We start from the raw sequence: 22,217 nt of genomic DNA on the forward strand, positions 1-22,217 counted from the left end.
ACATCTTTTCCGGTCTAATAGATTATCCATTTCCATTGATTCAATATTTGTGATGTACATATCTTTTTTCACTATATCTAACAACTGTTGGCCAGGTTTTCTCCTTGATCGCTTATTTTATTTTCCATTTTAATTCCACGTGAACTCTTGAATTTTTTACAAAACTTTTCTTTCGGAGACTACTAATTATTAATTATTGATAAATTAATCTTTATTCTTCCTAGTAATGGATCATCATGTGACAACGGTCGTAGATAGAAGTGTATGGTTTTTCTTTTTTAGTTTTGAATATCCACTTAAAATTGAACATTTTACTTAAGATAAAATAGACACAGTTTTTAGCACGTATTCAAACTTTATTTAATTATATGCGTGTTATTTTTAACGTTTATATTGACTCATAGGAATTAAAATTCATCTCCTGGCTCAAAATAATAAAGGTTTACTTTTAGAGCTATCTTGTTTAACATACATTGATTCATTACTAGGTATATTATGGTTTTATGGTTTTATTTTCGATATCTTACAATATAATTATTATATGAAATCATTATAAACATTATCACCATTCAGCACAAATTTTTGATTTACTGATACATAATCATTGATTACCTTTACATCAACCATGTTAAAAAAACAAAGTAGATTGTCAAATACTAAATTATATTATTACAAATCATTATTGGCCCAAAAATAATAATAATAATAATATTATATGTGTGCACGTGTGTTTCCGGCAGTCGACATTCGACATGGCCTACGAGATCGGGGCGGAGCTCAACATTAGGAACGTGCAAAATTTGACGCCACTCACACTTGCCGCAAAACTGGCTCGGATCCAAATGTTCTTTCACATACTCAAAATCGAACGTGAAATTTATTGGCAGATCGGTAAAACGAACTATAATCGCTTACATGGACCACAGCACCCATGTATTACACCACACAAATATATATTTATCTAAATAATATACACACATACATGCGTAGTTAAATAATGACGTTTATATACCCGGGCAGTGTATACACGTTATGATATAATATATTATTTATAAAACATATATATATTTTTCAGAAATACGTGGGTGTATACAGTTCAATATAAAAATCTCTGGCTAAACTCCACGTACACGTATTATTATACAGTAGGTGCACTTTCACAGTATACTATGAAACATTTTGAAAAATTATTGAAAAATCACATATGTTTTTTATTTTTTTTTTTTTTTTTAGTGTAAATTTAAATTCTGGCAATGCTCTAATTTGTGTTAGTTAAATGATCACTCATATAATAATATTTTTTCTATTTAGAATGGTACTATAGTAAACATAATATTTAAAAAAAGTATTATATTCATAAGAAGTTATACTAGGTGTATACTACGTATTACTTATTATATTATTTATGTATAATAATACGTATTTTGACATAATCAATTGTGGTTATTTTTTTCGTAATTAATTAAAAATGTAATGATTTCAAACTAAAAATTATTACTCATTATTCAAATAATATAAATAATATAAATTTCAGAAATAATTTTCAAAAGTCAAAAATATTTTTGAGGATTTTAATATTATAAAAATAAGATGTATCTACTGTCCTAATAAGTAAAACAAAGTATTTTGGAACTACAACAGGTCTAACAGTATTCTGGTCGATTTCATGTATAATATTGTGTAACCTGGCGCAACGTATAGGCAATTTAGGTACATTCCTGCGCAGAATATTACTTTTGAAATGTTTTATAATATTGTCTTATGATAATTATTATAGCACGTAACATAATACTATATTTTTATTTCCTTATTTTTATCTTTGGAATGTGCTATACTAGTTTTAAATAAAAACTTATAAGAAATTTTTCATTAGTATTTAATTTGATTCGAAATCCGCATCCCCCCCCCCCCCCAATAAAATCATTATTAAAATATGCCCAATTAAATTACACACGTCATAATATGAAGTTTAAATATTTTATTTATAGTATACTATAGCACGTTAAAATTTTAAAACAAACTAGTACTCGAATGTATACATGGTATATTATATTTTAAATAACGTCCAAAGACTTTTATTATTACCTGTGGGATGCGGGAGAATACTGTAGACCGTCAATGTATGATTAAGATTGTTGGACCTGAATTTATAATACTTATACTTACACAAATTATTCGTGTATTCACTATTTGATGCTTTCTTGTGGTTTGCCAAAAATAAGCTTATACAACAGCGTTTGTTATGTTTAGGTAGTATAACTTGTGCCGCGTATCCCCTGACCCAAATCGACACTATCGACAACGACACGGGACAGATCAGCAGAAATTCTGCACTCAACTTGGTCGTATTTGGAGTGAGTGTAGTATATTATTTATTTATTTACTATATCAGATAAAAAAAAAATCATATTAAGGCGATTATAGAAATTGACTTGACGCAGTTTGCGCTTTGCAGTTAAACATTGTGTTATACATTTTATCGTGTATTGCATTATTGAAAATAATTTGATGTTTAAATTTTATTATATTATTATATACCAGGGATGGCAAATAGATGGCACGCGTGCCAAGCTTGGCACGCGTGAGATTTTCGATGGCACTCGAAAAACTTTCATTTGTCCATATATATTTATATTAATAATATATATTTCACCACGAGGTATTGTTATCTTATCTTTTTTTTTATTTAATAGTATTTAGTACAGAACTACGACGGCTCAGATATCTTATCTTTATTATTATAAAATATAATTTATATGTTGTAATATAGTGGGACACTAGATTACTAGAAGTGTGTGGACAAGTTAATATTACTCGTATATAGGTAATCAGTTCTCGTTCGTGTATTGAGAGAATACACCGTGTGCGAATTTTACGTTATTATATTAATTTTTATTTAAAATGTCACATGCAAAAAAACAAAAATTACAGGATGTCCGAAATTTTTTACCATCATGGACAATTGAATATGGCTTTATTAAATATGGAGATAAAAGTCGATGCGGTCTGTGCTCTGAAATTATTGTATCTCGGACATCTTCTATCAAACGACATTTTGAAACAAACCACAAAGAAATTTCAGAGTTAAATATTACTGAAAGGAAAGAAGTTATTTCTCAACGCTTGAAGGTAATTGAAAACCAATCTAATTTGTTATGTAAATTCGTAAAAACTTCTAATAATGTCACTGAAGCAAGTTTTGAAATTTCTCATTTAATTGCCAAACACTCAAAACCATTTTGCGAGGGCGAGTTTTTAAAAACGGTCATGTTAAAAGCTGCTCCTAGTTTATTCCAAGATTTTAATAATAAAGATAAGATACTTCAGAGAATTCAAGAATTACAACTAAGTAGAAATACTATTAAAGAAAGAGTTTTAAAAATGACCGTCAATATTTCTGATCAACTTCAGTCTGATATTAATAGTTGTGATTTCTTCTCAATTGTTTGGACGAAACAACAGATATAAAGTCATCTGCTAGATTAGCAATTTTCGCACGTTTTTCAAACGGGAATGAAATGCGCGAGGAACTTTTAAAATTAGCTAATATACCAGAAAGAACAAGAGGTACAGATGTTTGTGATATTGTTGTCAATGAATTAAAAAAACTCAACATAAATTTAAAAAAAATATTTCTGTTACGACGGATGGAGCACCCAATATGACTGGAGCATCAATAGGTTTTGTTAAGTTATTTGAAAAGCATGTTGGACATCCAATAATTGGATTTCACTGCATCATACACCAGCAAATGTTGTGTTCCAAAGTCGGCACAAGTGATTTAAAAGAATTGTCAGAACAAGTTAATAAAATTATTAATTTTATAGTTGCTCGTGATATGCATAAAAGACAATTTAAAAAAATTTTAAATGATGTTAACTGTGAATATGATACTCTTTTATTGTGCAATAATGTACGCTGGCTAAGCCGGGCTACATCATTAGAACGATTTGTAAATTGTTTGGACGAAATTCGCCTATTTTTACATGATAATAAGACTGAATTTAAAGAACTTTATAATACAGAGTGGCTAGTAAAATTGATGTTTTTCACAGATCTAACATTACATTTGAACACTTTGAATAAAAAGTTACAAGGACGCGGGAAAACAATTGAAGTCATGTTTGGATTAATAAAAGGTTTTGAAATTAAAATAGATATGTTTATTAACGATGTCAAATCTGGAAAATTTCTATACTTCCCAAAAGTGAAAAAAATGTTAGGTGAAGTGGACATTTTTGAACAAAGCAATTGGGATTTTACCAATGAATTTTCAAATATTGTTGGTTTGATTAAAATACAGTTTTCACAAAGGTTTCATGATTTTAAGAAAATTGAAAAATTAATAAAAATTATTAATTATCCCGATTTATTCGATGTGCAAGATTTTAATGAATACTATCTTAATTGGATGGAATTAGAAAATTTAGAAATGCAGTTAATCGATTTGCAAACTAATCCAATTTGGACAAATAAATTTGTGAATATGCGAAAGCGTATCGAAGAATTGGAACGTCATCGAATACATAACGAAGAAACAGATTGCGGCGTTGACAACATAATATTAGAAGTATGGAATAATATTCCAGAAAATTTTTCTTCTGTCAAAAAATTAGCAATTTCATTGTTAACAATTTTTTCTTCAACATATGCTTGCGAAAGTCTCTTTTCGGTATTAAATCATACACATTCAAAGGCTAGGAACAGATTAACGGAGGAAGATTCGGCAGCATGTATTACCTTGCAATCAACATCATATCAACCAGATATAAAAAACCTTTCAACCAATATGAAGCAAAAGATTTCTAACAAACAATAATAATTTAATATTTTTTTCACATTATTTCCATTTTTACATAATTTTCTACATTATAATCATAAATTTTTCATTTATATTTTGTATTTGTATTTTGCTATGTTAATAAAAATAATTATGGCACGGCTGAAATTTTTTTTTTTGAATTATGTTATAAATTGGCACGTAGAAAAAAACCTATTTGCCATCCCTGTTATATACGGTCGCCGTTATTGATTCATCAAAAACGTTTAAGTTTTCGTTGTGTTTTAAAGGAAAGTCCAGAACACTTGGAGATGATGGACGGCGTGTTGGTGGACCTGCTAAATGCCAAATGGAACGCTTTCGTGAAATTCCGGTAAGCCGTCCAGTTCAAGCACCTCCTAATACCTTGTATAATATAATAAATCGTGGCCAAAAGTATTGCGGTCACGTTTCACTCGTCGTAAAACAAACAAAACGTGAATCTTGTAACGCACTATTATTATTATTATTATGTACACTCACCAGTATTGGCGCAAGGAGCAGATACAAATTTAAGCAAAAGATCGATTTGAAAACCTAGAAAAATGTAATTTACTCCAGCGACGTTCGTGTTCTAGTAAGCACACTACACGACAGATATTACAATTTACTATAGATGTAATACATATACTGTAAATACTAGTAAAATCTGTGTGTGTGTGTGTATCATGAAAATTTAGGTTTAAAACCATATCCTAAAATCCTCACGACGCACACTATAGGTTTAAAAACGTCCAAATCATGAAAAATGTAGCCCAAATACGATAAGTTTTGATTTTTAACCAATGTTTCGTAGTAAAATAAAAATAAAAATATATATCGTATTATTACCGCAGTATTATATTCTTTGTATTGATATGACATTTTTATATGAGTTCAAATACATAATACGTAAATTGTGCAGCTGATACATATTATATACTAGTATATATTATATAGGAAAAATAAATTAAATCACTTTCTGAAAAATATAGAAATACTCAATTTTTCATTTGTCCAATCAATTATTGTTCAAATAATGTTAACACATTTTAAATTAATGGTACAAACATTTTTGTAGTCGATATTTGTGTTTGTAACCTCAAAAGCACCACATTTTGGAAAATATACATACACTACGCGTTCATACTAATATTTTGTTTCGGTGAATTTTTATCGATCGATCTATCGCTGTCTCTTCTTGCGCGCTTTATATAATATATATATATATATATATATAAGTTAACATGGTAATGTAGTCATTATAGCATAAACGTTTTCGCGCTGCCGTCCCCTCGACCGCCTCAAAAGTTTCATTAAAGTTCCAAGCCGCTGTAATACGACCGGAACTTGTGAGTTTGGTTTCTTTTTTATTTCCGGTTCTTTAGAACTATGCACATTCGAGTGATAAATGTAGGAACGTGCTCACCATTCCGACCGAACTGACCAACTAGCGATTCACCGAGGGCGTTTGATTACAACTGCGATATACTTGCATCATATAATATAATATGCTCCTAACCGCGGTATACGTTTGTTTTATTCAAACAAAAAGCTGATTGCGCGACAGCGTTCAAATGATACAAAACGCGTAACATCAAATTTATACGTATCTATATCCGCATATAGACTTTCTTATTGAAGAATATACTTGTAGTTAACGACACGGTCGATCGCGAATAACTTTCGAATATTATTATATATTATAATTCGCGTTAAGCTCGCACATATTACAATATAGATTGAACAACATTCATTATAAATTTATAATCGTTTACATATAATATGGCTATGCATTCAAATGTAAAACCTAATATGTTATTTGTGCAGATGAGAGGAGTTTATATAAATAATAATCGTCTCAAAGTAAAATTTCTCGTGCGTAATCATCATTATTATAAAATATGTGATAAGTGATAACCATATTTTATACTTGGACATCATCTTCGCCACTATATTTTATCTATAGCTATCATCGACCCCATTATTGAAAAAACTACATTTATTTAACCACTTCGTTTTCTAAGAAAAAATTTCGGTCACGAGACCCACACTAATAGGTACTAGGTAGGTACATATTGTACGTAGGTTTACATAATACATATACTCATGCACTCGTGCGCGTCCTCGTATTGTTCGTTTTGATCGCGTGTCGTCGTTGCAATAACAGACGTGTCCCGTGAGTCATATAAATCAATGAAAATAATAAGATAACAAAAAAACGTGTAATATAAAATATTCAAAGTTTGTCCACAGTATAGCCCCTCCTCCACCGCGACCATACACACACACACATAAGTTAGGTTAGGAATTTCGATAGGTACATTCAAGTAAATAATAGTATCTCGTATATTATATATACTTACTACGGATTATGATATTGTACGCAGATGCACGTGGACTAATGCGTAGTGTGTTGAGTATATATATTTATAGTTTATCTGTAAATCGTCATTAAAAGTGTTATCCGTGTGCGGCGATTGATGAAAAATAAATGATTATAGCTTTTATAGTCGTCTGCGCACGATGATATATGGTATGATGACGTATGCGTCATTATATAATAATAATATTATAGTATTATTATTGTCATTTGCGTTCGCGTTCGGATAGGAATATTACGAGACAAATCGTATTTTAACGGTTTAAATGAAATCGTATGAACTAACCCGAATACTGATTAGAAGACCGCAGGGTGCGCATCCAAATTTATTGCTAAATCTGAATTCACAGCAGGGTCTTTGTTTCGTTTCCTTTGCGCGCACTATTTAGATTTAGTTCCCCTCTTAACGGTGTGTTTTTTGTTAGTCGTATAAATATTTTGAAATTTTCATGCACTGAAAATAATATTATACGTAATGTCGAATAGTTTCAAGTTCAAATAAAAATGAAACTATCCAATTTTAAACGAAATAACTAGAATCGTTTGAGAAAAAACCATTGTTTTTGTTAAAACATCCAATTTTGTCAAAAATTGAAATAACATGTCTTTTAAAAAAAATTTGTTCCTATTATATTATGTATTTTTGATATTTTTAAATTCCTGAAAAAAAGCTGAATCCATTTCAACATATTCAAGCTTTTGACTAGAAAAAAAAACTGAATCAACTATAAAAAAGATTAATTTAAATTAAATTTCCCTAAAGATTAGTAAATATATTTTTAAAATATCACCATGTGTAAAATAATCGTTTTAGTAATTGTTAAATTTTTGAATTTTCTATATTGATATATTTTGAATCGTAAAAAAAATGTTAACAAAAATCGTTATTTTATTTTTAATATTCGATTTTTATAAAGTCTGAAATTCAAAAACTCATAAATAATTAAATTGAATTTACAAACAATTTTTTTTTTTTGATTTCCACTTCACACAACTTCTGAAGAATTTTATATTGAATTTTCAATCCTTAGGTAATAACATTAAAAACATTGAGTTTTGAGCTTATATACATATTTGGTAAAAATTTTACTCAGCTATTTAACCACCTCCCCTTTCACTACAGTATACCAACTATCAAATTTCTTACCAGAAACTATTTTCAAAGTTAAAAATTTAGCTTCTTGAAAAGGTGAAGAAATTTCCAAATCACACGAAATCTAAAAAGATTTTAGTTTACTGTTCACTGAACATTTAATCCTAAACGAGACTCTAATGGAATGATTGAGAATTAAGGAAAAATATCTATTCTGTCGTAATGATAGTATCGAAATATTGGTAGAGGGTAATTTTATTTACAAAAATATATTTATCATCCATCATTGCCTATAAGAACGTCAGACCGTAGTTTCTATCGTGGCTATATTTAATATTACAATAATATATTATAATCACACCTACGCAGAACTTGGGAACCTCTATACGTATAATAATAAGCAAAAATTACTTGTGCAAGATATATTACTGTATATAAGAAAAGTTATGAAAATAAATAACTTACGTGCGATAAATAATAATTATGAACCTGCTACATCTCTCTACCCATTTAAAGTGGTTGTCGAAAGTATCTAGACGAATACAAGTTAAAATTTATATTTTCATTTAGGTTCTATAGGCAATTCATCTTGTTCGCATTTTACTTTTCCATATCCATGGTGTGCTTCGTGCTGCGTCCCGGACCACCACCTACTGGTCTTAAGCCGCCACTAATTAACTACACGTCCACATCGACCACGGTGGCCACCACGCCATTAGATTTCATGGACAACGAGTCGTTGTTGCCCGATAACGTCATGTACGACGAGATGATGATTGGTGGCGGCGTTCCGATCGAGCTCGAAACGGCGATAACCACAGAAATTACGACACCATACACGGTCCCGGCCACAGCCACAGCTTCCTTCGCAGCCATCAACGGTAGTGGTATCCTGACGGCACTTATCTACGAAGACGGTAGAGGTGGTGGAAGTGGTACCGTAAACTTACACGGCAAGAGTTCGGGTTCGGACAGAAACAAACACAGGACCACGTGGAATCCGGTCAACCATACGTTTAAGACCAACTACACATACAACTACAACAAAGTAGGTGGCACGTACCGCACACCATATTATTATAATAATGCACATTGCGATAAGTCATGATAACGTCGCTTGACACGTCGGAATGTATAGAATAATATTATATGCGGCGGTTAGATATGGGTATAATATATGCACATTTTGACGATACACGTATACACCCTCTTGCCGGTGTAAGGGATATTTCTCCCCCGAGAAATTATGTAATACAAAGACGATGGGTTTTAGAATCGGAATAATATAGATTTCAAAATCTCGTAGAAAAGTTTTCAACATTACGTACATTACTTATATAATTTTTTTTTTTTTTTTTGAAACATTTCGTTGTTACTATGCAGCTTATAATATTATACTATCATAATTCAATTTTATATTAATATACCAGCTTTTGCATTTTAACCTTTTAGATCTTCACAGCACATAAAAAGATAAAATGTTAAAAACGATATACATACGAATACTGATAAGTGATATGGTTAAATTATGATTTCAATGAAATCAATATTTCAAAATTTTTAAAAGTATGCAGAAATATATGCACGATAAAAAGTATCTAAAATATTGATGATAAAGTAATATTTATGATTTTACCAAAAAAAATGTATTTGTCTGAAAAAATCTTTGAATATAATTTATACTATTACAATATAGTTTGTTTTTAAAATATGTTTATTTTAATTGTTTCGTTCCTACTGAAGGGTTAAATGTCCAGGGAATAAATATCTTAGATAAACAATGGTGATTATAATAATATTATACAGAATTCTGAAAATATAATGATACATTAACTTCAAATACAAACAAAGTTATTACACAATTATTTCGATTTACATAATATATTATGTTAATGGCAAACTAAGAAATGTAAATATAACAACAGTTTGGGTGACTGATGCATTCAAATTGAATCCCCAATAAAACCTTTTAGAACTAATTGAGTATCACAGATTTCTTAGTACGTACATATCAATTGATTTCTGCAAAATTTAAAATTGAGTCCACTTTACAATACAGAGTCCTATCAAACTTAAAAAAGTTTCCTTTCCTGTTTTTCTAACTTAAAAAATGTTTACAATAAAAATCCTATAAGTGTGATTTAAGATGTTTTTTTATTTTTTATGTTAAAAGAGTCTTGCCTTCAAGATAGACTGGATGGAGTATACAGAATACGATACCTTAACCTTAGAATTCCCCATAAAAAAATCCTAAATCTACCACTGATTATAACTATAGAAATTCACAATATAATAACACGAATAAAATAAAAATATCTACGTACCTACCACTTACTCAAATAGTATACACATATATAGTATATACATAAGTGTAAGGACCCAATTTATTCATTTATTTTTCGTTCCCCAATCGTGAACTACTGATGTATTTATATTTTATACCGAAACTCAATTAGTATATTATTTTTTTCCTTGTTTAAATTACTTCAATTTCAAATTGACAAGATATAATATATTGAATCTAAAAGTAATAATATTGTAAATTGTGACTGTTGAAATTTATTCTATAAAAAAAAAAAATCAAAACTATTATTGTTATTACGATTTTTGCAATAGTGTTATATTATGTTTCAGATATTGAAATACACATAAGTTAGATAATATTATATAAATATTACTGTATCAATATTTTTATACTTATCTGTTATAACATTTATATTGTTATTTTTGTTTAGAAAAAAAGTGATTTTGTTTGTACAATCTACAATACAGCAATTTAGATGCAGTTATTTTATATTGTTTGTAGTGTTTGTACTATTTACTTTTTATCATAAAATATTAAAACAACAACAAAACATTTGGAAAATCTTATAATCTATGTGAAATAATATTAATTTAGTATTTTTCATTTAAGTTTAATTGTTAAAAATGCAGTTAACATTATTTAATTTAATATCAGATTAATATTTAAAAATTATGTAGGAGAGAAATAATAGCTAAATAATAGTTTTCTAAATTTGTCTTACGTAACATAATTCTTGTAAACATTTTTACCACAATTGCAGTGTATTATTTCACTGCAAGTTAAAACTTCCAAAGTATTCAAACATAATTAAAGTGATCTAGCATTCAATTTTTTAAATAAACAATTATCATAATATATTATTTAATCATCGAAAATTGAAATACATTGGATAAACAATAATAGCTACATATAGTCGTAACACTTATTTCTAATCATTTAAATATTTAATTTGATAGAAATCCATTTATTGTAAACATTTATAGACTTATACTTATATTGTCAACAGTCGAGAAAATTTTGGTGGAACAAGAGACATAAAGTGTGCAGACTAATGGCTGTACACTCAACAGATGATTTAATCAGAATGGGATCGGAAGTGGCAATGTTTGTGGGAGCCTTCCTCTATCTATTGGCTGCCGTCAGAGAAGCTGGATTTTTAGGCACACAGATGTTCATTGAAAATTTGGTCAGTAATCAGAATTATTTAAACCTATACTCAATGCTTAATTTATAAATTAGATACACTTTAAATAATATTTAAGCTTGCATCCACATTTCAAATATAATTCGACTTACATCGGTGGTGACTGAAACAATATCATTAGTGATAAGCCAAATCCCTCTTGATTTTATTTTAAAAAAGCATTGCATATTTATTTACATAAACTATACATCGTATACATTCACTATTTATTTTATATCTGAACGGAATAAAATAGTTAATATACAACAGATAAATACATATAAAATTTAATAAAATATTATACAAGGTCTAGTCATTTATTATTCTTTCACCATATTTATTAGGAAAAAAAGAAAATTTTTATCATTCGTGTTAATATCATAGAAAACACTGTACTCACCACTTTCGACGATATTTATTTATATTTTATTTAAAAAAAATTACATTTACTAAGTACTTATGAGAACTTGACTTGATTTAGGAAGATATGGCAAAGTAATTGGGCGTCTAAAAGTCTCCTCATCTAAACTCTACTATGTACCGATGCTAATAACTAAACAGCTCATATAAACTTTTACAAACTTTCCACTTTTTGAATTACAAACACACGAATTAGGAAAAACGTATTCAATCCTACTGTGATGGTGCACATCCAGTTCCGCGAAGTTGAGCAAATGACTCTTGAACCTAATTGCGCTTAAACTAAAATACACCAGTCATCGAGCTTTCAATTCACCGAAATCTATTTACGACAATTAAACGTAGTAATGAAAATTAAAATAACGATTTTATATAAATGAAGCATTTAAAAATAATATATTATATGTAATATTTAAACTTCATTTTGTACTTAAAAATGAATGTAACATTCGTTACACAATATATATATATATACCTAATATACAATAAACACACTGTATGAATAATAATAGATAACTCTTGACAAAGATAAATAAGGAATAAATAAGTTAAAACTAAAATTAGTGCAAGATATAAAATTGTAATCATAAAAATAAATGTGTTCCTTAATAAAATACCTATACATATACAACAAAATTAATGTAGCCATCTAGGTACTACCAGTAAAACTATAATTCTACAAAGCTTCTATACTTTAAACTATCAAAAATAACATCACTTTTAAAATCGGGAATGGATATAATACTAGACACTTATATATAATATTGACAATGAATAAAAAAAAGACAAATCACACAGAGTGCATATAAAAGAAAAACCTATATTTAAAAACAATTACACAATGCATTTTTCAAAAGTTGCAATAAAATGTTTCAAAATATATATATATATGTATATATTAAATTTTAGAGACTGATGTTATCAAATTGGAGTGTTTCTATAAATTACTCTAAAAAAAGGCGCATTTAAAATTGAGTATTTGCTGTTTAAATCATTAAGATATTACAAAACTTTTAAGATCTTACTTCACAGTAATAAATATATATATTGAAAAAAAATATATCTACTTTAATTTCAATAAAAAAAAATTATAGCTTTAATAATTGAAGTAGGTAACTCAAAAGGCAATACTGTGCACTATATTATTTTGAAGAATACTTGGTTTAAGGATAACTTAAAATAATAAATAACTAATAACTTAAGTATTGTTAACGGTATTAAATTGGAATGCGGTATATACTGCAATTGAGTTGGTAATAATAAAATCACGTACTAAAAGCGAAGGCGAGTAATGAATTTAAAAACCACTCAGTGTCGAGGGTCTTTAAATAAATAAAATAAAATCATAAGATCGTGTTAACTTGTTTAGCATAATAAGTAGTTTCCCTTGACCTGATATTACGAATGTTGTCACGAAAGTATACCTGTATATTATACCTATAACTGCTATTATTGCTATACATATTATTCGCGTGGTGCCACGGTGGCGTCAAGAGAACAATAACAATATGCAAAACTGCGAAATCGATCGAAACTGATTAAAATATTAAGCCGATATCGTTGTTATATACTTCAAAAGTTTTACACTATAAGTTAAAAGTAATTTTACATAAATTACCTCGACAATATTTCGGTGAATAAGATTTATTATTATTTATTTTAAATAAATGTTTAGTATCCATATCGACTACAAAATATAATTAATACACTTCTTATACCTACGATTCTTTTTATTTCTTATATTATACTCCTCTAAATAAAAAAAAATTCTCGTAATTTTCCCACCCAAAGGTGAAGATAGGGTGAAGACGATTGAAATATTCAAGTACGACAGTCCAAAAACCAAACAATACTGTAGGCCGGGCCATATTTACGCACGGACAAAATAGACATTTGTCCTGGGCCAAACCTAACCAAACCTTACCTGGGCTCACGTGGCCAAGGGACCCACCGGTGACTGTCACTGATTATGTAATATTATATACTAATATATTATTTTGTTGAAATAAAAATTTATTTTTAATTTTGTCCTGGGCCATATATTTGGTAAATCAGGTTTTGACTGTAGGTCTTAGGTTTTATTTATTTTAATATAGAAAATACAAATCGAAAATCTTCCTCGACAGTACTAAAACATAAACGAAGCATTTTTCGTCGTCATTATTGCAGCTCTTGTTTAAAGTTTCGTAGAATTCATGGCTCACACACACTGACATGCATTTACTTTTCACACACATGCACTCCACTAGACTTATACGTAAATAATTGCTTAAACACAACTTCTTAGAAATGATAGTGCTGCAGGCTTGAAGCCCCCTTAAACAACAACCTATAAGACTATAAAGATTAACGTTACTTAAACAACCAATTAAGTCATTGATATTCAAACGAGTCTTATATTAATAAATCCTTATAGTAATCAAAATAATTTGCTTACTTTTAATGTTATTATGATTTTATGGTTTAACACAACTTAATATTGATAAGAAAAAAAGTAACATTAAGTTCATATTGCATTGATTGAATAAACAATTAAATATTACACTTACTCAATATACCTCGTTTATAAGTTATTAAAAGCGAAAATCGTTTTTTATTATAATATTTTTATTAAAACAACAATTTAAAAAAACATTGGAATATGTTTGTATTATTAATATTTAAAAAAAAAATTAATATTAAAAATACTTTTTGACATAAATTGGTGCATACACGCAGGCCATAGCACCGGCAAGAGTGATGTTCCTGTTCTCGTGCCTGCTCATGATGACCATACCGCCGCTGAGACTGACGTGTTATGACAAAGCCGAAGATATAATAGCCGTAATCATCATGTTGACCACTTGTCCGTACTTTTTGTTCTTCTGCAGGTACAAAGCCATATATTATTATGTTATAAGAAGGGAAGGGATTTATAATATGCAAAATACGAATATTTTTTTTTTCTTCGAGTACTATAGAAACGTATAGGTTATAAAAAAAACCATGTTTAGGTATAAAACAATTTGTTTTTGCACGTTTTTATAACCGGCATCATACGCTTTTGATAGTAAAGTCAACTACATAATATATAAATGATCTTATATAATACTGATTTGCTTAACGCTCACCAATTTAATCATGAACTAATGAGTTTTTGAGTTCAGCCCATTGGATAATCTAAAAGACTAGATTTTAAAATCGTTTTACTACCTAATAAATAATGCATGTATAAATGGTATAGGTATGATACATTTTTACATTTTTATTTAATATTTTATACTTAATGGACTAGTATCAACGGAATTCTATATTAATATTTGCGTTAAATTTGAATTTTTTACTTAACTGTTTTTTCATTATTTTAAATAAAATAACATAGGTATAATTCTAGATACTATATAGTGCTATATAGGTACTCTCTCAAAGTCACAGAATGTATGACATACAAATCTGCTTCCTGATTATTTAGAAAATTACAGGCACATATATTATACATTCATGCACACGTATGATAAGACATAATTTATTATCACACTTACACCGTTCAACGGCCAATATTTTTATTTATAATAGCTAATAACCGTGATAAGTGAGTATGGTATATTTAACGCACATTTCTCGCCGGCAGGGGTTTCAAAACTGTCGGTCCATTCGTGGTTATGATCTATAGGATGGTCATGGGAGACTTGCTGAGGTTCGTTTCAATTTATATGGTGTTCGTGATGGGGTTCTCTCAAGGTGAGAATATTACAATTAGTATAAAATGTACGCGTAGGTACACATCTAAACGATGACACAGCGGGTTGTCGTTATTAAAATTTATAAGCGTTTCGACTGCAGTAGCGCAGCGAGGCAAATATTCTAAAATAACACCTCCTACACCCCCCCCCCCCACCCCGACCCTGTTTATTTATTACATGTATATTATACATAATATAATGTATCACGATGTAGTCATTATTTAAATATAAATACATTTTAAGATATAAATATAAATATTGACAAACAATTAAAAATATTATGATTTATTTTGTCCGTTAACTTTTGAGGTTACTATTTTCATCTCACTCCCCTTGGAAATTCCTGGATACGCTCTTGCATAGATGTCCATTGCCTATAGAGTTTAAAATTTATAAGCCGGTTGAATATATCTGTACGCTTGCCTCAGTCTCTCACTCCCAAATAACCACCCCGAATTAATATATAATTTTAGTTCCGAGGATTAGTATTACTGATCGAATAAAAATCGTCAAGGGTTTTATATTTGTCTTATATTTTTTAGTCAATCACACAATCATATTATTATATTATGAACCCAAATTTGGAATCACAGAAAACTAGAATAATATATTATTATGTAGGTATTATACCTATGTTTAAATCATAAAGTATAAACAGTTTTATAATTAATCGTTTAAACAGTTGTGTAAATGAAGACATACAAAACTATAAATATATAATATACTGACCTAACCAAAAATTGGTCCAACATATTGTTTCGATGTCTAATCATGCATCGTGTTTACCTTTTATATATATTTACCTATACGCTCTGGATATATATATTATAGCCACTGCTATATTCGAACGATTTCCAGTTTATAATTGTTGTGAAAGAAGTATAAAATTTACAAAAATGACTACCATCACTACAATTTATAAAAAATATTATATTTCCATATTTTAAAAAATCAGATTTACTCGTCTTTGCTATAAAATTGTATGCACAATGCACAAACTTTCCACGTTTCTTTAAAAAAAAAAAAATATTTTCACGAAAAGATCACGTTTTGAGGAGTACGATGTGCTCAAACAAAATTCACCCCCCAATTCGCTCGGACCTGAAAATAAAAGCGTACAATACGATACAGTATACTTGCAAAATCATTTGATTCCGCAGCTTATTATGTGATTTTCCTGTCTTACGACAACCCTCTTACGCCTGAGGGCATTGACGACTCTGTGCTGAATCCAATGCCGACCCCGACCGAGTCCATCATGGCAATGTTCCTTATGTCCGTCAACACGTTCACTGACTACTACACGGCGTTCGACAAGACTAGTCACACGTTGGTCGCAAAGGTAAGTTACATATTTTTTGAATTTTTTTTTTTTTTGATCCTTTCAAACGTATTTAACTATATTTTCTTAATAAATAATAATTTAGTACAACCTATTAATCTACGAGTATATACGAAACATTCACAATAAAAATGTAATAATTAGTTTAATTGTTTCATTTTAACGATTACAATGTTCACTATTGATGATTAATTAGAGACTAGGACCTAAACCTAACCTATCCTAACACAAAGTCTAGATTATTTTATTTATATAAAAGTGGTTAAGATTTTGAAGGAAAAAATTCGGTTTCATGATTTTAGATTACAATTTTATTATATTATATATAGTATTACGATTATAACACTGTATACTTATGTAAGCAATTTAGTTTATAATCGAACCTATAGGTATAACCACTATAATATGTAATATTCAGATTAATAAACCATAAATATAAAGTTTGACGTTTAAAATTCAAAATCTTATAGTGACTTTATCTGTAAACAATGTTTTCAAACCTTACACTTAGATCTTGAATTTTTTGAATTGACGAATTAAAAATATTTAAAAAAAAACGCTGAGTTCTCATTAACATATTTAGTGATATTCTGATGAATGGTGATATTTGTATAGAATTATACGGTTGAATATATTTAAGATCCCATGACCACGGTGTGTACAGTATACGCAACCTTTCTCGTACCTATATAAGAAGTCAGAATATAATAATATTTAATATCAATAAACAATTATTAATATTAATAATTAAATTTGGTTTTTATTACAACTTATAAAATATTTAAATATGTTCCTATAATAATTGCGCAAGTACAATTTATATAATACAATAGTGAAATAACATATGTAATATGGATGCATTTTAATAGTTTTTCGATAAACCTTAATTTTTTAGACATGGCACTGGGTCTATCAGTCTGTGTATGTGTGCAGTAGTGTGGACATTTTTTTAAACCATTTTCCTTTTCTTTTCAAAAATCATATGCCCCGTGCTATGTATATTACCGTATAATATACAGACGTGATTTGAACGAAAAAAAGACAAAAGCAGAAGAAAAATTGCTTCTCGACGCCATCGCAACCGCGATGTGCATGTATAAGCGACGAGAATCGCAATACATATAATATATAAGCACGCACGCACGCACGCACGCAAACAGCATATAATACAGACTAACGCATAACAATAAAAAATGAGTATTGTTGTACGGAAATATATGTATTATGTATGTATTTTTATTTTTTGCGATTATACGTACGCGTGACATTGCGTACACGTAAAACGACTGACTTACGTTACGCACATTATACATACAGGGTGATCCATTCAGTTCATTGAATAATTTTTTCCTGTCTATACACTCGTTTTTTTAGTCAACGTTTTTTACGTTTTATAAGACCGTAGTATTTTCATGACCGTGAAGTTGTCTCTCCGCGCTTTGTCCGATCGTTTTAAAAAGGTGTATCAATATTTTGAAAAAATCAATTAACGTTTTTGACATATTATTTTCGAATCGATCGGACAAAATCTAGAGGCCAACTTCACATAATATTCATAATTTAAACACTTTAAAATTTGAAATACAATTTATTATTCATATTTATGAAATTCTATACTTTTAATGTCATAACTTAAGTCGGAAAACTGAAATTTGCTTTTTAAATACTTATATAATATTTGAAATTTAATAAATAGTACTATTTTTTTCGTTTAAATTAATATAAAAATATGACCGTAGTAGTGGACTTCAACTTTTGGATTGAATGTCTTGTATTCTAGTTATTTTTTCCAGCTTATTAATTACAACATTAAAAGACTATTAATTAAACCAAATTGATTCAATATATACGATATAATAGCATATTAATGGTTCATAGAATATTTGGAAAACTATTCTGCTAACAATTATTAGATAAAAACATGCATATTTTTTTTGTTTTAGCATTAATAGCATTTTAACCAATACAAAATAGTTTATAATAATAAAAATAAAATGTTTATAAAAATGTAATGTTATAATATTTATACCTAGTGGCATGATGAACGGTGTTTTATGACGCCTAGGCGTCATGGTGGAATTTTTTTTGAGGGGTGGAGTGGTTGGATATATAATCTTTTACCAATAACATAAAACAATAATTAAAATACTCAAGTACAGTCACATAATATTTATGTACATTAAATATTATATTAAGGGGATAAAGAGTGGTATATACTGAAATATATGTTGTGCATCATGGACCATAATGGTTTACGCTACTGCTTATACCTATAAAATAATTTTTATTTTTTTTTTGAAAATGTACATAAAAAATTAATTTAATAACTAACGAATTCAATGAATCATCCCGTAGTATTGTGTGTAGTGCAACACAACATGTGCGTGCATGTGCGTGAGGGTGTATATGTGTGTATGAATAAATTGTGTATGTGTGTGTGGGTGGGTGTGTATTTTAACTCTTTTCTACACACTACGTTTGCCTCGTGAAACGTAGTTTTGTTTTATAGTTTTCATGGTGATTGTGGCCATTCTGCTGGTGAACATGTTGATCGCCATGATGGGTAACACTTATCAAAAGATCGCCGAGACCCGAAACGAATGGCAGAGACAAGTGAGTTGAATGTTTATATAATCTACCTGTCAATATTAATGTTAATTATTACAACTATATAGTCTAAATACGTAAATATATATAATATATATAAGCAGATAAATAGCTTAGAGGTATTTTGGAAAACTCCGTTCCGTTTATACTTTTGGTATACTTTGAATTACTAATTAGAAAAGTTTTTTTTTTTTTTTTGTCACCGGAAGAGGAAAAGTTGAATCTTTTTTCTATACAACAAATAAAACTATACAAAGTTTATATAAGTAAATTAAATTTTAAATTTCAGTTGTTTTTAATTTTAATATTCAAAATATGTATGTCCAATGAAAAAATGCTAATTTTTTTGTTACTACTATCATTGATTTTAGAATGTTATAGGTACATATTATTCTAAAATCAATGATATTATTGTGTATACAGTGGACAGTCATAGGGAATTAAAAAATGTTTACTACAGAGAGTTGTCTACTATTGAGAAATCCTCTATGCGGTAGATATTACAAAATGTCCCCTATACATGGAGGTACTATAGGGATACATTATAAACTATGTACATAAAAAAACTGGGTCATATTATGAGATAGTAAATATTAAAATCGATCTTATTCATTACACAAACGATGTATTTATTATAATTTATAAAAATATAAATATTATTTATATGTATTCATTATAAATTATAAGTTATAAGTATGTACTATGTCTTGAAAAGTAAATAATTAATTTTGAATCGCATAAAAATGTACAGTTAAAAAAATCAGTTATTTTGATTAAATATTTTCTACCTTTCAAGTTAACTATCAATGTGCTTTACCATTGATAATCTAATCACGTATTTTGTACTTATTTATTATTTTCAATTAGAATCATAATAATATGTATAAGTAATGTTGTTCATTGAAATCTCTACTGGGCTCTAACGAATTGTATCTAATGGTTCATTATAGCGTTATTATTATTATTATTATTGAAAAGGTCACAATACGATGTTTAAAAAATAAGGACTGATTAAGGAGTAGCATAGTTATTTTGAAAATGTTCGCTACCCATAAAATGTACTGCCATATGTATAGTTCATTGCATGTTCTATGTATAGTTTCGTAAGTTAACAGTCGGTAACCTGTAGGTATACAATATAGGTAGATGCATTACGTGATAAAGTGCGATGGTTGACTTTTAAAATGTATATACATATCTTTTGAGGCGACGGAAGTTCACAAACTTTTCACCGCACTCGATTCGTATGACGTCCAAGATAGTATATTATATTCGGTGATGAACACGAAAACTTTCCGGGAACGTTAATGACTGTTGTCCGTTGGGAAAGTTTCTAAATCAGAGTCTATAGTTCAAATCGACCTTTATTTAGTTTTATATCGAATGTATTATTACGATAAATAGGTATGTAGTATGTTATATTATTAAAATGTATACGTCATGTGAATGTCAAGAAGAATATACACGTTAAATCGAATTAAAAATGAAAAAATATGTCATTACTTGTTCACGATCGTCGATGAATATCAATACGAACGTTCGTAATTATACCTTTCAGTATAACATCATATTATCTTCTTACAAGCCAACAATAACAGCTATTAATGCGTACCTAAACTAAGCATAGTTACCGTGAATCTAATTTATTATAAAATATAATATTTAAACAATACTATAATAAGTAATATTATTTAATCGTTTTAATGTCAATATCAATCTAATTCTCGTGATTATTTTTTGAATAAACATTTTATGTTATGTTCAATTAATATGTATTGTTTGTCCAGTTAAATTAACGTTAAGTATTGGCGATCGTTCAGCTTGTAGTAAAATAGGTGTAATCGTGTTTATAGTTTAAAATAGTTACCTTTGTGTCTGGAGATTTATGATAATTATAACTATAGTTACTTACAACTGTAATCTAATAATTTTGTGGTCATCATTGATGTCCGGTAAAGCACGTTAATGCCCAGGTATCATGATTTATCGCCATCCACCGTATAGCATACATATAATATAGGTATTATAAATTATAGACATTTAAGTCACGTCAAACTCACGGATTTTCTGAAACGTCGTTGATGCATTTCGCCGAATATCACAACGTTGATGTACTTTATCCGAATTAAAGTTGTAATAATAGCAATAATGTACTTACACGCTCGCGCTTCCTTTTGCCTACTATAAAGCCATACGTATATATTCTCTTTCGAAGTCACTGACGAGTAGGTATAATATTTAGTTTGTCAACTCTATACGATATTATTACGGTATGGTAGGTATAGTCGTTTTAAAGTCGCCAACAGCAGCAGACTTTACCTAAAGATATACGTGCAGATTAAATTGCTATACATTACCGAGTTA

The 22,217-nt window shown here is 28.8% G+C and overlaps 1 protein-coding gene across 2 annotated transcripts in view; it reads left to right on the top strand.

Annotated features, from left to right (window-relative positions):
* The window catches only part of LOC114128704 (transient receptor potential cation channel subfamily V member 5), a 47,583-nt gene that overhangs the window by 21,020 nt on the left and 4,346 nt on the right, over positions 1-22,217 (top strand). The window contains exons 7-15 of one of the 2 annotated variants that reach the window (XR_007603513.1): positions 741-891; positions 2,251-2,354; positions 5,071-5,153; positions 8,845-9,322; positions 11,586-11,765; positions 14,901-15,052; positions 15,793-15,902; positions 17,065-17,246; positions 19,756-19,859. Coding sequence is in view for 1 of the 2 variants with exons in the window: in XM_050198451.1 (XP_050054408.1) it covers positions 741-891; positions 2,251-2,354; positions 5,071-5,153; positions 8,845-9,322; positions 11,586-11,765; positions 14,901-15,052; positions 15,793-15,902; positions 17,065-17,246; positions 19,743-19,859 (1,557 nt within the window). In the remaining variant the exon portion in view is untranslated. Of the gene's footprint in view, positions 1-740; positions 892-2,250; positions 2,355-5,070; positions 5,154-8,844; positions 9,323-11,585; positions 11,766-14,900; positions 15,053-15,792; positions 15,903-17,064; positions 17,247-19,742; positions 19,860-22,217 lie in introns of both variants that reach the window. The other variant, XM_050198451.1, reaches the window with a different exon arrangement.

The sequence above is a fragment of the Aphis gossypii genome, chromosome 1 (genome assembly GCF_020184175.1).
Source record: "Aphis gossypii isolate Hap1 chromosome 1, ASM2018417v2, whole genome shotgun sequence".
Lineage (NCBI taxonomy): Eukaryota > Metazoa > Arthropoda > Insecta > Hemiptera > Aphididae > Aphis > Aphis gossypii.